This window comes from Lissotriton vulgaris, chromosome 2_1 (genome assembly GCF_964263255.1).
Source record: "Lissotriton vulgaris chromosome 2_1, aLisVul1.2, whole genome shotgun sequence".
NCBI lineage: Eukaryota > Metazoa > Chordata > Amphibia > Caudata > Salamandridae > Lissotriton > Lissotriton vulgaris.
In genome coordinates, this window is record NC_141687.1 from 388677906 (window position 1) to 388695346 (window position 17441).

A 17441-nucleotide genomic window follows, 5' to 3' on the forward strand; every position below is an offset into this window, starting at 1 on the left:
ATGGCCCAATAATGTAGCAATGGCACTCGCGCTGCAGCGCTACGCTGAGTAGGGAGAAGCAGTTAGGCAGCAGTTAGGCAGATCAAGAAACAACAATGCTGGTAACGATACCACACAGGAGCAGGAGCAGGATCACTTTTTGACCTGTTTTTCATGGAACATTGGTAGCTCCCATCTGCAGACTGGTAAGGTCTCTGGACAGTATCCTAAGAAGATTAACATCCCGGCCCTGTCCAGAGCACTGCTCCTTACGCCCCCGGACGAGGTTGCGAATCTGGATGGAGCGGTGGAGGGGTTTTCGAACTGGATCAGCCAGGCCGTCAGCCTCTCCCCCAGTCCTCCACGAAATGCCGCACAGGGAGCTCTCCCTTCCAGCCATGGTTCACTGACTCCCTTAAATCACTGAAACTGGGATGTAAAAAATTAGAGCGGGGATGGCGTTGGGAGTACTGCCCCATTGCTAAGGTGGCTTTTCGCGCCGCCCAGAGGGAGTACTATGTTGCCATTAAAGAAGGCAAAGGCAACTATTTTGCAGATAGGATCTCTAAAGCTAAGAATAGCAGCAGAGAAATCTTCGCCATTGTCATCAGTTTCCTGTCACCCACTGCTGAACTCTCCTCTCCCCCTGTCTCCTCCCAATGGTGTGATGACCTGTCCACTTATTTTATCGCCAAGATCCAAAAGATACAAGACAACCTTAGGACCACCCCCATAGCACAATATCCGCCATTTACACTGCTCGCCCCTTGCACCACTGTACCCAAGCAATTCTTCGCGCATTTCATTTCAGCAGAGGAGAAAGACGTCTTAGCCATCCTTAAATCATTAAAATCTGGTTCGCCCGCAGACCCCTGCCCTGTTAGGGTCCTGAGTGGGGTGGCGGAGATAGTCTTCCCGGTGGTCGTTAGGCTGGTCAATAATTCACTGCACTCGGGAAGAGTGCCCCTGCAATGGAAACACGCTAAACTCCTCCCTCTCCTTAAGAAACCTTCAGCTGATCCCATACTCCTCTCCAACTATCGCCCTATTTCCCTTCTTCCAGCCTTAGCCAAGGTGTGTGAAAAAAAAGTGGCTTTTAAACAACTGGAGAGATTTGTGGAATCCTCTGGTGCTCTTCACCCGGCGCAATCCGGGTTTAGGACATCTTTTAGCACCGAGACAGCGCTGGTGAAGATTACGGAGGCCATTAGGGAGTGCCTGGATGTGGGCGGCAGGGCTGCTCTGATTTTGCTCGACCTCTCTGCCGCCTTCAATACGGTACCCCACCTCTAGCTCCTCTCGCGCATGTCCGATATTGGCATTTCTGGCACGGTTTGGGAATGGGTTAAATCCTTCTTGAACAACTGTACCCAACAGGTGTGGATGCCCCCCTTCTCTTCATCAGATAGCAGAGTGGCCACCGGTGTTCCTCAGGGGTCCACATTGAGCCCTCTTCTGTTCAAGGTCTACATTACTCCCCTGATCCATTTGGCGGAGAAGCTGGGTGCTAAAATTATGGCCTATGCCGATGACCCCCAGCTTCTCTTCACGTGGAAGGGTGATGACTTTCAGATTGAGACTGCCCATCGGTGTCTCTCATCGGTGTTTTCGTGGCTAGCTCAGGCTAGCCTGAAGTGCAATGAAGAGAAATCGGAGGTGCTTCTCTATGGTCACTTCCCTCCTGCTTTTAGAGGGTCCCTCTGGCCTCCGGGGTTTCCTTGTCCCACGGGAGACTGTGGAGTGGCTAAGAATCTGGGAGTTTGATTTGGAGACGATCTAGGCTTCCATGAGCAGATCAAGAAACTGTCAGAGGTTTGCTTTGGCACACTCAAGGCCCTGAGGAGATTCTTTCCCCTGCTTCCCCGCTCTGCTAGGGAGACGGTGGCCAGGGCGCTTATATTATCTCGCCTAGACTATGCCAATGCCCTGTACCTAGGTATCCCAGGGTTTCTCCTGGGAAAGCTGCAGGTCATCCAGAATGCTGCAGTTAGGCTTTTATTCAACATCCCGAGACGCCTAAGCATTCGTAAGCAGATGAGCAACCTGCACTGGTTGCCAGTTGCTCAGCGTGTGCAGTTTAAAGCTCTGACCATGACACACAAGGCACTACATGGCTCGGGCCCTGCCTATATCATTTCTAGGTTTGCCTTTTACACTCCCAGCCGACCCCTGCGCTCAGCTCTGCAAAGACGGCTGGTGATCCCCAGATTCCGGCGAACACGTCTTGGCGGGCTGTCTTTACGGTCAAGGCTGCCACTCTATGGAATGCTCTCCCAGATGATCTTCGGCACATTAAGGAACTGTCCACCTTCAAAAAACAGCAAAAAACTCACCTGTTTAAACAATCCATCTAGACTTTGCTGCCTCCCATGTTATTGTTTCCCCACGCGCCAGGACACTCTTGAGTAGCAGTGCGTGCTACAAATACCTTTTTAACATAACATAACGTAACATGTAGGTGATAAGGCCAATAAGTTGCTGGCCTGGTTGGACAAGCAACAGACGAAAGGAAGATGGGTCCCAGGACTGCTAGAAGTAAAGGGGAGCAAGTTCGAAACCAGGGCAAAAATAGCTGAGGAGTTCGCCAAATACTATAAAGGGGTTAATGCATCTCATTCGAAACAGACAGAGGAGGACTGTGGAGACTTTCTGCGTGACATTTCCCTTCCACGACTCACTGAGGAGGACAGGGAGCTGTTGGAGGGAGACCTGACGGCCGCTGAAATTAAATCAGCATCTCGAGACCTACAATCAGGGAAAGCAGCAGGACCAAACAGCCTGTCAGTAGAGATGTATAAGGCCATGCTCTATGTAGCAGTTGAAAACCTGCTAAATATGCTAAACGAAGCACAGCAGGACGGCATATTAGTCGAAACAAAGGGCGGCAGTGATAACGGTAATTGTAGCGGGCTATTGAGTTTCTAGGGGATAGGGGTGGGTAATTTTTATAAAAAATTATGTTTTGAATTAACATTTTAAGGTAATAATTTTAAAGATATTCAAATTAATAAATTAGAAATTTTACATTTATTATATTAATATTGCCTAAATATTTTAATTTGATGTTAATTAATGGTACTAAATTACTTTTTTAATAAGAAAAATAAATATAAAACATATAATATTATTTTAATAGAGTAAAATATTTAGAAACATTTGTTCTTAAAATTTTACATTTGAGAAAACATTTTTAAAAGTGGGTGGGTCAGATCTTTAACAATTTCTCAGGGTCTCAGTTACTCTTCACTGTTTGTAATGTAGAGGGTGGCAGATGATGGGCAAGGGAGAAAGCTGTACCCATTTAAAAAGACGGAGGATGGCAGTGTGACCTATTGGCAGAAAGGGCAGGAGTACAAGTATCGGCACGTGGGCAGGCACAGTGCAGGAGAGAGCACACCCTGGTGGCAAGCCGTGCCTGAATCTGGTTGGGCAGCATCTGCAACCAGGGACTCTCTCAAATGCTGTGGGGCCTAAGTCCGCTGCGCCCATAGCTGCAGCCTCGGCAAACCGCAACCGGACACCCTGCCTTACTGGAACTACTGTCCGTAAGTGTGAGGGCGATGACAGAATATGCCTGATATGGCGGGCTCTATTGTCGCCTAGACGCCTGCCGTCTCACAACTCAATGGAGCCTGGGAGGGGTGAGGGGTGAACAGCGATGGATGGGCAGCAAGGCACGGGGGAAAGGCGGCGTGAGGTTGGCGTTTTCAGTAGCTTCAGCAGCTCCTGCAGTTCGCGTGCATGTAGCTTCTCCATATATGCCGTGTGTCTTTCCATCCAACTGGTAAATCTTCGGTTTGCAAATCACATAAGTTACTCATTCCATTCCAATTATAATCAACAGGAGCTAGTTCATCCTTCTGTAGCACAAAGAGATAATCCTTGATGCATACTCTTAATTCGATGTATGTTTCTCTTTCTTTACAGTGTGCAATATTTTAGGTGAAGTTCCCTATACATAACATATTTAGCATGTTCACAATTAAATAAAGCGTGTATTTTTGCCTATAGAAGGACATTCTATATATATGACTATGAACTTGTTCAAAAGAGCAGTGAGAGAAAGGCTTAATAACCAGAACACTTACAAAGGGTTTTACTTTTTTAACACAAACATTTAACATACACTAAAGGTTTTCCATTTTTTGTTTTTATAAAAAAAATCACATTGCTGCCCTGTACATCTCAGGAAATGACATCACATCAGGGCCTATTTCAAAGTGAAATACTCTACTAAAATAGTTTCCATTGTTTTAAAGCTGAAAATGAATGATTATGAGTAAAATAAAGTGCTGCAAAAATGCCGCTAAATTTCCATATTTGTGCCACTAATTTTCCACATTTGTGCTGCTAAATTTGCTAATCCATGCCGCTGTATCCTGGGGGGTCTAATTTATGCACCGTGGGACTCCCACTATGACGACGGCGAATGATTCAGGCATGTGAATCTATGAAAGATACAAATACTGGATAACTGTAGTTACAGGTAAGTAACTTGTTTCTTCTATGAATATTTGGAGGTTATGGTTTTTTTGTGGTTGTTTTAAGGGAATTTTATTTGGTTTATGATAACCAATGGTTTTTACTTTAATTTTCTTTTTTCTGGTTTGCTGGAGCATTTCTTTTTTAAAACCCTTTTTTGGGTTTGTTATGGAACCTAGATACTTTGGATTGCTTTGAGGAATTTCTTTGGATTCATTATATTTTTGCATTGTAGAGGGGATTTTGGGATGTTATTTACCTCATTTTTGGTGGAATGCTCTTTTTATTATTCTTGAGACAGAGAAAGATCTGCAGCTACAGAACAGTAAGCTTTATTTCATTTATTTATGTTGGGTGGGAAATGTAATATTATATTAATTATGTTAAATTTATGTGATTGTTTTGTTTATGTGTTGTAATTATTTTATGTGATGTATTGAGGTTGGACTTAACTATCTTGGTTGGTGATGGTTACATTTAACCCCTTCGCCGCGGTGCAAATTCCACCGCGAATTTGACGCGTGCGCAGATCGGACAGCCCGTCCGACGCACACGGCCACCGTAACGCATGGAAGAGGTTATAAAAAAAAAAAGTATATATAATTTTTATTATTTCAGTCTTTAACATGCGATTTTAAATAATTATTTGACTGACCTAATAAAATATATTTATTATTTAAAAAAATATTCGGTGTGTTGGTTAAGAGTTTGTCATAGTTTTTGAGGACTTTAGTCGGTTAACATTTATCTTATAATATACTTTCGGATATGATAATTTTAAGTAATCTACTCCTTTGTAATTTATAAAGAATATGAATAAAAATTGTAGCATGTAGAACATTCTTTTGGTTTGTTTGCTATGTATACAGGCATTTTGGTTAACAGATTGCTCCATTCGTAGTTCCTGGTAGCTTTGCTCTTTTTGTAATGCTTCTGTAATTTTGTATTGTGTAATTGAGTTCTGCCTAGTGTGGATTGGAAGGTGTTGTGTCATCTTTCCACTGCATAGTTTGTTTATGCTTACTGTGCCAATGTGCTGTCATAGACATTCCACCATAGTATTTGGACTTCGTTTGGAGTCTGTGTCCGGAGCGACGGGATCTCCCAACCCACGTGTCTTTGAAATAGGGGACTTTGGGACTGATTTAGATCTTGGCAGTTTTACAGTCGCCCTGCTTCTGCGGCGGTTCCAAGTACTCCGTGTTGCAGCAATAGACAGTTTCCCGCTGCGTCAGCGGTCTTCTCTGCTGGCTAACAGTATTGCATTGCCATCAGGCCAGTGAACTTGTGCCGAGCAGATTTAGATGTTCCCATTTTGCTGGCGGTAGAATCATGAAGGAGTGAGGCCATGGTGATGTGGAGACAGGTAAGTACTACTTATTATCATCATTATGTCTCAAGACACATATTTTATGATTCGGTCAATACGTATATGTAAGTAATGCAAAATGCCCATATTTTTACATATAGCATTGCACACCAACGGCATACACAGACTATTGAATGTACACCCACACCCACCACAAAAGCCTACCTCAGATCCCTGCGACAACGGGATGGCTGAGCATCATGGTCAAGTAGCAGCAGCACAGAATGGACCTAGACAATGGCTTCCAGGTGGTAGGACCCCCCAGAAAAGTGAGCTGTCACTCTTTTTCTTCCGTTCCGCCGTCTCGAGCTTGGAGGTTTCCCTGCCACAGTTGTCTTGAGGGAAAGGTACATCGTAATCTGGAAAGCTGATATCTTGGTGGGACTCCCTCCAACAGCAGCTTCTGCCTTGGACACCGTCAACAAGGGAGAAAGATTCCGGTGAAGGCTGTGGGACTGCGGTGGTCTTCCCTCCAGTGACCCGCCATCATCTAAAACAAGCGGGCGGACTGCCAAAGCGGCAGACTGGAAGACCACCGAAACATCAACAGTGGTACCAGTCCTGCCAAGATCTTAGGGCCTGTTTATGACTTTGGTGCAGTTGCACCGGCTCTCCGCTGGCACGCCTGCGCCTAAGTTGCCAAACATATTACGAGATTCGTCAACGCCACACTTTTCATGGCAATGCGACTGCCAGGGAAAGTGTGGCGGTGAGGAAAGAAAGGGGGCCCTACAAGGCCACCTTGTGTCTCACGCCATGTGGATGCACACACGGCGACACAACATTGACCCCCCTGGGTGCATGTACACCAGTAAGTGCACAGCTTGGGCTGCCGCAGTCCTTGCTGCGTATGGTATTGCCTCTGAGTTCAACTCATGCAGTTCGACGTTCTTTTGGCCTTTCCCACAGCGATGCCCTGAAAAAGGGCACCACATTGGAAATTCACAAACATTTTCCAGCAGGACTGTAAAGTCCATGCCGTGCTGGAATCGGAGGTGCAAGCAGATAGGGGGGCATGCCATGCATTCCCATGGCCCTGTAGTGCCCCCTAGGTTCCCCCACCACCAGCCTTTTTGTGGCGGGCTCACCGCCATGAAAAGGCTGGCGGTGAGAGGAACTCATAATATGCTCGGCTGTACTTCGCCAGTCTTTCTCAGCATATTGCAATGTCCCTCTGTTGCGCCACCACGAGGGAACAGCTGTTCCCTGCCGCAGTAAGCAGTCTACCAACGGAACAACTAAGAGAGTCATAATCCAGTGAATGGAACCCCGCCACCGCGAGTCTGGCGGTCCATGAACCCCCAGACTCATAATCAGACCCTAAATCAGGCCCCACACATGACTTAATTTTGTTTGCAGAAAGCGCTTTCTATTAGTAGTGGTTGGCCACCTCAGTTCAAGGGGCAGAGGCTAGTGATATCAATTCTTTTTGTTTCAAAGGAATATTTATGGAAGATTCTATACTTTGTGCAGAATTTTGGTGGTGGCTCCATATATTTTGATTGAAATTAAAGTAATAGCCTTGTATGGCTGTGCAGGGGGTATATTTTTAGAATTATCTGAATTATTGCTTTCTCAAAGTCAATGACTATTTTTGGGGAATAGTAGTTTTTTATGTTTATATGGTTTAGGAGGTCTTAGTTTGGTAGTAGGGAAAATATAAAAGGGATAATTGTGTTTTGATATTCACAATGTATGGTATATATCCAAGCAAAGGGTTTGCGACTCGTTTTGAAGGTTCCAGCCATCATCCAGGTTTGACATTGGCTACGTTTTATTAAGTTGTCTGCTGTAGAGAATATTAGGATTTGTTTCTCATTATTTAGATTGTCATGTATAAGGAAAGGTTCCTCATGGGTAATTATTAATGGTTCAGGTATGTATATGCCATGTTATCTTCTAATGGCAGGTGGATTATCGCTGGTGGCTTTTTTAGTTTGTGCAATTAAATGTTTTAAAGTGGGTATAAGTAGTATATCTTTAAGGTTTGTGCTTGTGGGTTCCTGGGAGCTAGTGCTTGCCTCTCTTATATCCTGAAATATTTCTCTTACTTCGAAATAATGTCATATTTGGGGAGTGGTTGTGTTCTCTTACATAAAATACAACATCATCGGTTATAGTTGTCCTCCCATAACATGCATGAGAATAATTATTAGTACAGTTCCAGTTTATGTTTTCTAATAATGTTCTTTCTTGGCTGTAGGTGTAGACCATGTTATTTAGTAACAGCTTTCTTTTCTGTGAAGTGTTACATTTGCAAGCCGCTGTTATTGTATCTGAAAGTAGTGTAATAGTATAAATATATATTATATTTTAACTTTTGCACATTTATTATTACATTGTAATGGCATATTTGACGGTCTATCGTACCTGTGACCTTAATATGGGCTGATGTTTCTCCGTAGTTTGCCTGCTTGGGACGTGAAGGAAATGTATATTTTGGAAATATATACATGCCATATTTTACATATGATTATCAACAACAGTGTGCCTCCCAGACCATAAATGAAAGTCTTTTCATAAGTATGGGAATCTATCTGAGTATTCCTATTTAGGTTTACTTGATGAACTTGTTACCTTATAATAACTTCTGAACAGGTAAGTAGTGCCCGTACTTCTACCTTTAAACAACTTCTACAATACAAAACTCTCTGATCTGGAGTTTGCCAAATGGATTTTTATCATCAATCCTTTTAGGTATATATACACATATGTCAGAAATATTTACAACATACACCATGACAATACAAAACAAATGATCTGTGACAACGCTTGAGGCAATGTATGATGCTTCAATTTACATATTTAGTGCATTTACACAAGTAGACACATATTTACAAGTATTCCTCAACCCACATTTTCTTGAGAGTAAGTCCTATTTGTGATTACATATCTAGAGTTTTCCCTGGTGTCATATTTCTTAATGCCCTGGGGACCTTCTTCCCTAAGGTTCCCCCTCTCATTCACATAATGACACTCTTCTAAGGCCCTATGAAGCTCAGAGCTTATTATTATTGAACTGGTTTAGCGTCATGTGTTACATTATTCCTTGTAGTGCCCCCTATGCACTAAAACTATCAGGAAATGATTGCTCTTGGCCTCCAGTTTGCATACGGCAACATGTTTCGACCTTCATGGGTGGTCCTGGATTGTAGTATAGAAGGTCTTCTTCAAGGAAAATGCTCTTGTGGGACACGTATCCTTGTTTAACCATTGTTTTAGTCCTTAAGGTGTGGTCTGTTCTTTCCATGGAATGCTGTCTTCAATGGGAAGTGGTGTAAGCTGTGTGCCTTTTCTTAGCTGGTTATGTGACTATTTTGTGTAGCTACCAGATGCTTCCTCTATTCATGGCTATTCTTGCAGATCATGCTCCTCCAGGCAGAGCAGGACTCACCCGTCAGTTTTTCCTTGGCAAACCGTAGTGCATATGAAGCATCTTGAGAGGAATTTGAACAATCCAATGAGTTACCATTGTAAAAGCCCTGATGAAGGTAAAGTGTAAATTGAACAAAACGCGTTGGCTGGATGTTGTGCGTTGATGCAACGAATGTGAATTGAATAAGAAAGAATTAAAAGGATTATCGGAGCTTACGCATATTCTTATTGATTGTGGACAATAAGTTTGATGGTGCACCATTCCAAAATTCAAGACTTCTATTCAGCGTTGCAGTTGCACCGAACGACGGTAGGTGCAGGAATTGTTGTGCACATCTGCCTTTAAAATATAAAATATACAAAAGAAAAAATAGAACATTGAAATGCGGCTTTGATAGTCCGCCGTCAAGTGTGCTGTATTGAACAATTGCGTTTTAGTTTAAAAATCAGTATTGCTTACTTGGTAAGGTAGTTGTTGAGATGTATATATTTCTTCCTTAATGGTTTGTAGAGAGAATCGGGCAGAGTTTCCTTGTTAATGACGTATTTAGATGTTTGAATTGGTGTGCCTTTCATATTGTTGATTTAATTATTTGTTTGATTTTATTGGTTAAAGTTAATAGGTTGATTTTGATGGTAGGTTTCGTTTGATTTTTTTTATCAGTTGAGTCCTATGGTAAATGCTAATTTAGATATTATTTCTGATGTATGATAAACAGTTTAATATTTTTGGATATAAATAAATAAATATATATATATACATACACACCCACACACACACAGATATATATATCTATATTTATATATAGATTTGTGTTGGATGTTTGTAGTTAATGTTATTGTTGGGGAGTGGTTTATTGTTCATATTTTAGACTGATAATTTTTTTGGGGTGGGGTGAACGGTAAATATTTTGTTGATGTACTATACTTTTATGTAATTTTAATATGTGTATAACAAGATTTGGGTTTATTTGAAGTATGTGAAACGTGTTTTTTTAATCTACTTATTAATGATTATTGAATTCTGGTGATAATATTGTAGTCAATTTTGTGTGAATCGATATTTTTGACTTATTAGCCCTCATTAGGATGTCGGTCGGAAAGCCTCCGACCAAGGGTCGGAGGCTGTCTGACTCACCACTTTGGTTTGAATTCTGACCGCCATATTAGGATTACAGCGGTCGCAATTCACACCGACCAGTAATTTCAGATGGCTTTCTAAGGCCTCATGGAGCCCTTAGGCCAGTCGCAAACCAAACATAATTCCGTGCGGACAGCATTTCTGCCGTTGGGATTGTGATATTGATTTCCAATAGGCTTTCCATTTCGGGCTTTCCGACATGGAAAGCTTGTCAACAAGCGACTTTGGGGGACCCTAGCAGTGCCCCTTCTCACTACGGCCTCGGTTGGGTGCCAAGGAGGGACCTATGGTGGGCCCCTGTAAATCCCTGCACTGTATGGCAGGCACCTCACGGTGCCTGCCATGCAGTGCAGGGATTTACACAAACTCCTGTTGCTCTATGGGAGCTTTTGCTGGAGGGGGTTCTGAATTCGTCAGCTGAAATTGAATCAGAAATAGTTATAATGCCCTGTTCAGTCCAAGCTTCAAGATGGGGCCATGGAATGTTGGTTGTTGAGGGCTACCAGTCCTATGAGGGGGGGTTGCAGGTGCATAGAGGAATCTGTATTTCTGGAGCACTGTGAACATCGCAGACAATGTAAAGCTGCGGAAAGTAGTTGTGGGATTCTAAGAAGAGAAGTTGTCAAAGCTAATATTACTGAATGTAGTCAACCAATGGGTCTCTCTAATGGGGGGAACCCTATCTCAGAGAGGGAGTGTCCTGCCAGCCATCGAACCCGCCACTGAAGTCGTGGTGCTACATATTATTGAACACACAAAAGGTGATTTTATGTAGCCACTGGCAGTCGTTAGGAGTAGCATCCCAACCCATGAAGAGCAGGGTCAAGACTGATTTGCATATGGCTGGGTCCAAATTGAGGTAGCATGGTGAGCAAAACAATAGTGGGTTGGATTGCTACCTCAAGCTATTACCGGTGGTTAGACTTATTGCAGGCAACCGCACATCACCTTTTGTATGTTTCTTATACGACCCTAATTACCATGGGTGTGCCCAGATATGGATCCCATGCTCACTGTGTCACTGGAACCAAGCTGTACCCAAAGATGAGCCCATAACTAGGGCAAGACCAATCCTGGGTTGCATGTGTATCGGTTCAGGGAGGATCTGGCTTGGTAGTTCGGGCTGGAGTGTTCCCACGAGGAGGAGGGTCAAGACTGATTTACATATGACTGGGTCCAAACTGAAATGGCATGGTGAGCAAAAGAGGTGACGGTTTTCATCGTGAGTTATGTTGCGGTCTTCTATATGCCTTTCTGCCTATACCACTTCTGCCCAGAGTGCTGAAGAATATCAAGCGCGACCTGGCCCAATTCATTCTTGTGACTCCGGATTGGGCACGAAGAATCTGGTATCCCGAGCTGCTACACATGGCCATCGATCCCCCGATCAGACTGCCTCTTCGGGAGGATCTTCTGTTGCAGCAGCAGGGTACGGTCCTCCACCCAAACCTGTCAAGCCTCAACCTCCTTGCGTGGAGATTGAGCGAAGGGAGTTGACGTCGTTTGACCTGCCTCCTGAACTCTGTGAGAGGCATGACGGATGCCTCTTTAGTTTTAGGGCATGGGCCCCTCTGTCATTCAATCAATCAATCAATCATTTGTAAAGCGCACTAGGTATCAAGGGGCTGGGGGTGGGGGGTGCTGCTACTGCTCAAAGAGCCAGGTCTTAAGGAAACTTCTGAAGGTGAGTAGGTCTTGGGTCTGCCGTAGGTGGGTGGTTCCAGGTCTTGGCGGCGAGGTGGGAGAAGGATCTGCCACTGGAGGTCGCTCTTTGGATGCGGGGGACTGCGGCGAGGGCGTGGCCGGTGGAGCGGAGCTGGCGGGTGGCGGTGTAGAAGCAGAGTCATCTGTTGAGGTATGCTGGTTGTGGAGTGCTTTGTGTGCGTGGGTGAGGAGCTTGAAGGTTATCCTCTTGTTGACGGGGAGCCAGTGCAGGTCTCTCAGGTGGGGTGTGATGTGGCTGCCGCGGGGGATGTTGAGGATCAGACATGCGGAGGCGTTCTGGATGTATTGCAGCCGCCTCAGGAGTTTGGCCGAAGCTCCTGCATAGAGTGCGTTTCCGTAGTCCAACCTGCTGCTGACGATGGCCTGGGTGACCGTTCTTCTCGTTTCGGTGGGTATCCACTTGTAGAACCTACAGAGTATGCGGAGGGTGTTGAAGCAGGAGGAGGAGGAGTAGACCCCTAGGTTGCGTGCGTGGTTGGTGGGTGTTGGAGCTGTTCCCAGTGTGGTCGGCCACCAGGAGTCGTCCCAGGCCGAGCGGGTGGATCCGAGGATGAGCACCTCCATCTTGCCTGAGTTCAGCTTCAGTCCGCTGTTCCTCATCCATTCGTTGATGGCCTTCATTACTTTGTGGAGGTTGGTTTTGGCGGTGTGGGGGTCTTCGGTGAAGGAGAGGATCAGCTGGGTGTCATCGGTGTAGGAGATGTTGAGGTCGTGCCGTCGGGTGACTTGGACAAGAGGTGCCATGAAGATGTTGAACAGCGTTGGGCTGAGGGATGAGCCCTGGGGTATGCCGCAGATTGGAAGGGGGTGAGGCGGACGCTCTGTGTTCTGCCAGAGAGGAAGGAGGTGGTCCAGTCCAGGGCCTTCTCTTGGATCCCGGCTTCGTGGAGGCGTGTTGGTAGTGTGCTGTGGCAGACCGTGTCAAAGGCGGCTGACAGGTCCAGGAGGATGAGGACCGCTGTTTCTCCGTTGTCCAGCAGGTTCCTGATGTCATCAGTTGCGGCGATGAGGGTGGTTTCGGTGCTGTGGTTGCTGCGGAACCCGGACTGAGACGGATCCAGGATGCTGTTCTCCTCGAGTTAGCGGGTCAGTTGTTTGTTGACGGTTTTCTCGATGACCTTCGCCGGGAACAGGAGCAGCGAGATGGGCCGGAAGTTCTTGAGGTCCTTGGGGTCCGCCTTGGATTTCTTGAGTAATGTTTTGACTCTGCGTGATTCCCGCTTTCCGGGAAGGTTGCTGTCTCAAAGGAGGTGTTGATTACTTTCCGGAGATGGGGTGCGATGGCTGTGCTGGCTTTGTTGAAGATGTGGTGTGGCCATTGAGGGTGATCCGGAGTGGATGGTGTTCATGATCTTGCAGATATTGTCTTCGTTGATGTTGGTCCAGGAGGGCAGACGGTTGGTGCGGGTGGTGGTCGAGGGGTGGAGGTCTCAGTGGTTGTTGGGGAGTTCGTGACATTGAAGCTGTCATGGATGTCGGCGATCTTGCGGTGGAAGATGCAGGCCAGCGAGTCGCACAGGTCTTATGATGGTGGGATGTTGTTGGTGTTGGAGAGTTCTTTCATGATGTTGAAGAGTGCCTTGCTGTTATGTGCGTTGTTGTCTAGGCGGTCTTTGAATGAGGCCCTTATGGCGGATCTGATGAGGTGATGGTGTCTGCGGGTGGCGTTCTTGTGGGCTGTATAGCTGTCCGGTGTTCGTTCGCGGAGCCAGTTCTTCTCCAGTTTTCGGCATGTTCGTTTGGAGGTCTTTGGTGAACCATCTGGCTTTCTTGCTGGTGTGATTGTTAGAGGGTTGCTTGAGCGGAGCGAGTGTGTTGGCGCAGTCGTAGATCCACTGTCTGAGGTTGCAGGCGGCGGTGTAGGGGTCGCTGGGGTTGGCGGGTGGGCTCTGGGTGAGGGTGGTGGTTAGCTGGTCATCAGTGACTTTGCTCCAGCAGCGGCGAGGCATCTGTTGGGTGCGGTGTGCGTGGGGGGCTTACTGAAGGTGAAGTGGATGCAGCGATGGTCAGTCCAGTGGGGTTTGGTGGTGTGGTTGAAGGAGACGTGGGGGCTTGTGGAGAAGATGGTCTGAGGTTGGCGATCAGGTTGGTGGAGTTTGTGTCATTGTTGTTCTCGAGGTGGAAGTTCAGGTCCCCGAGGAGGATGTAGTCCATGGAGGCGAGGACGTGTGTGCTGACGAAGTCGGCGATGGAGTCGCTGAACTGTGGTCAGGGTCCGGGGGTCTGTAGATGAGGGTTCCTCTGAGGGTGGTGTTGGGGTCGGTGTGGATCTGGAAGTGCAGGTGTTCGGTGGTGCTGAAAGTGTCGTGGGTGTTGGTCGAGACTCTGAGAGTGTTCCTGTGGATGATGGCGATTCCTCCTCCTACTCCGTTGGTGCGATCCCTACTGGTGATCTTGTAGCCTTCCGGGATGGCTGTGGCGATGTCGGGTGTTGAGGAGGGGTTCAGCCAGGTCTCTGTCAGGAAGGCGACGTCTGGGGAGGTTGAGCTGAGTAGGTCCCAGAGATCAACGGCGTGTTTGCAGGCGGAGCGGGTGTTGAGGAGGATGAATCTGAGGTAGTTTGGTTCTTTCCTGGGCGTTGGTTTGGCGGTGCAGATGCTGTTGAATCTACAATTCCGGCAGGAGAAGGGTCCTTGGGTGTGTTTTGGGGTTGCCCGGTAGGAGGTGTGATCTCATCCGAGTTTGAGTGCGTGGAGGGTGCTGGCATAGTAGCAGATTCGGGGGTTGTGGCGTTCGCGGGGGCCAGGGGTTCTGGAGCTGGGCTTGCCTTAGACCTGCCTTTGGGGTGCCAGCGGCGCGACGGATGCGCGAGGCTGCCATATAAGGGGAGGTGGGAGGGAGGAGCAGCTGGGAGGCGGTAGCGGGGAGGCATATGGGCGGCGAGGTAGGGAGGGCCACAGGTAACGCAGTGGCGGGAAAGCGGGAGGGAAAAAATGGCAGAGGGAAACCGAAGGTAGGAGGGGTACAGTGGGTAAAAAACACTGAAAAGCCTCTAAGCAACACAAACCAGGCACAGTACAATTACAATAAAGTACACACAGTACAATTACAATTACACAAGAAAAAACCAGCAGAGCCTACGGCGGGCCTTGAACACAGTCACAGCAGCAGCAGCTGGGCTGGGGACACGGGCGCAGTCAGGTGGAGCTGCGCGGCATGGGGAGCGTCCTGCCTGGAAGCAGGGTCAAGGGTTGCTCTCACACCGCGCAGTGGCTGCCATATAAGGGGAGGTGGGAAGGAGGAGCAGGGCTGGAGCTGGGAGGCGAATGGGCGGCGGAGAGGCGGGCCGTATGGGCCCTGTCTGTCATCCCATATGCCTATGAGAATGGGCACCCTATCTCTGGTTCACTACCTCCTAAGGTCAATGGCACGGATCTAGTCTTTGGTTCACTGCTAGACACTCAACAAACCCCAAGGATATTCTGGATTTTTTTCTCCTCTACAAGTCCCGTTAATGTGTCTTGCCTTTAATTTGCCATCAATTGCCAAATAGGTTCTGTACTCTTAAATCCTGTCTGCTCTTCACCTACCAACAATATTCCCAGAATATTCCGTAAATGCAAACCCTTATCAAGACAGTGCAATAAAGACCATGATTCAGTATCAAAGCAACCTTCCATTAGGATGCCGCCTAGTGGTTGCACTAAATTACTACCCCAAACATTGACTTTCTACAGTTTATAGCGTGCGCACAAGCAGGCAAAATTCTAATTTGCCTGGTGCTCTGAAAATGCTTTCATTGTTCCTGTTCAATGTGCATCGCCATTTGGTGGTCGATTGTGTGGACCAGTAGCATGCAACCATTATGAATAAAAGTTGAGAAAGGAGGTGATGAATACCTGGAGCAAGACTGTTAGCAATCTTCGTTAACTGCGCCATTTTGCAGAATTAAAGATAAATGCATCTTAATCTGAGCCTCTGCTCATAGCGTGCATCTGAGCATCATTGCTCTGAGTGTGGCAAAAGATGTCCAGGTTGTATGTCGCACTTAGTAGCAAGCTTACTTACACAACACACACATAGCAATTTGAAAAAAGAAATTCTGTCTGTAATTATTTGCCAGCTTATGTTTTCTTTATAAGAATATATTGTAAGGGGACACGTTAATGACATGGGCTCATTAGCCACATACTCCCTTCAACCACAGATCACCTCCCATAAAACTGTGTCATTTGTTTACTTTTTTTTAACAGATCATCAGGTCGGACATTGTGATGGATATCGGTGCCAGCATAAACCCAGGTGTGGATGTGGGGCAGGTATGTTGTGCGTGCTGATTTGACAATTATTATTCTAAATAAATGTCCTGTTTGTACTGATTTTCATATGGGGCTTCTAACTTAGGTCCAGGAGAGTTGTGTCCATGCCAGAGTACAATAGACTACATAAATGAGTTCCCTAAACATTCACTGTAAATGTTTCTCATGAAAATCCAGTATGGATATGACACTCTTCATCTAAATTAGAATGCACAATCATACATAAGAACAGTGTCATCTTAAGGATTTTTGGGGCCGGGCTAGAAATATTTTGTGGTGCCCTATTCGAACAACTTTCATTTGAATTACATATTTTCTGCTAATGCAAGCCCCATCAGGCCAAACAATTGTGTATTATATATTAAAGGTTGAGATGGAGAAAAAACAGAAGTAAGATTTACAGCATGTTATCTTTCTCATGGGTCCATTGGGCGGTGGGAGCCTTGGAGAATTGCCCACTTTGCCAAAGTCCTAAAATGTCTTTGCATAAGACAGTGAGTACATTATATTGTGACAAGCCCTAGTTACATTTAGGGGAAGGAAATCACCAGTCTGTATCTGGGTGCTTCTGTTGGGCAGATTACATCTATACAAGATATTTTCAGGCATGATTATGATTATACATACTTCCCATTATCACTGTGAGAACCTCCATCTGCCCTTGATTACCCTGAGTGAAGACAGGCTGGAGAACACAGGACTTGATGACTTTGTAGGAATCAACGCAGGGTTGACAGAATGTTAACACTTATTGCTGATTTTCCTCCCCCTGAAGATTGAGGGTGCCTTCATGCAAGGAGTGGGACTGTACACCTTAGAAGAGCTGAAATACTCCCCAGAGGGATCCCTGTATACTCGGGGACCGGATCAATACAAGATTCCTGCTGTTGCTGATATTCCAGAGAAGTTCTTTGTTTATCTGCTTGCTTCATCTAAAAACCCGTACACCATCTACTCATCAAAGGTAAGCAATGCTGGGCCTCATGCACAAATCATTGTGCGTAGGGGCAGTGATTTTACGCACTTACAATTTCAGCGGGCTTGAAGCGATTTTCAGTTTCTTTTGAGCTATGTTTCTACCATTGCATGTGATAATATAAGTGATACAGAA

General features: G+C 46.0%; 1 protein-coding gene across 1 annotated transcript in view; it reads left to right on the forward strand.

Moving 5' to 3' along the window:
• Positions 1-17441, forward strand: part of LOC147730418 (aldehyde oxidase 1-like) — a gene marked incomplete at its 5' end in the record, with an annotated part of 524934 nt that overhangs the window by 489950 nt on the left and 17543 nt on the right. The window contains 2 exons of the mRNA XM_086954065.1: positions 16265-16330; positions 17106-17294. Of these exons, the coding sequence (XP_086810191.1) occupies positions 16265-16330; positions 17106-17294 (255 nt within the window). The remainder of the gene's footprint in view (positions 1-16264; positions 16331-17105; positions 17295-17441) is intronic.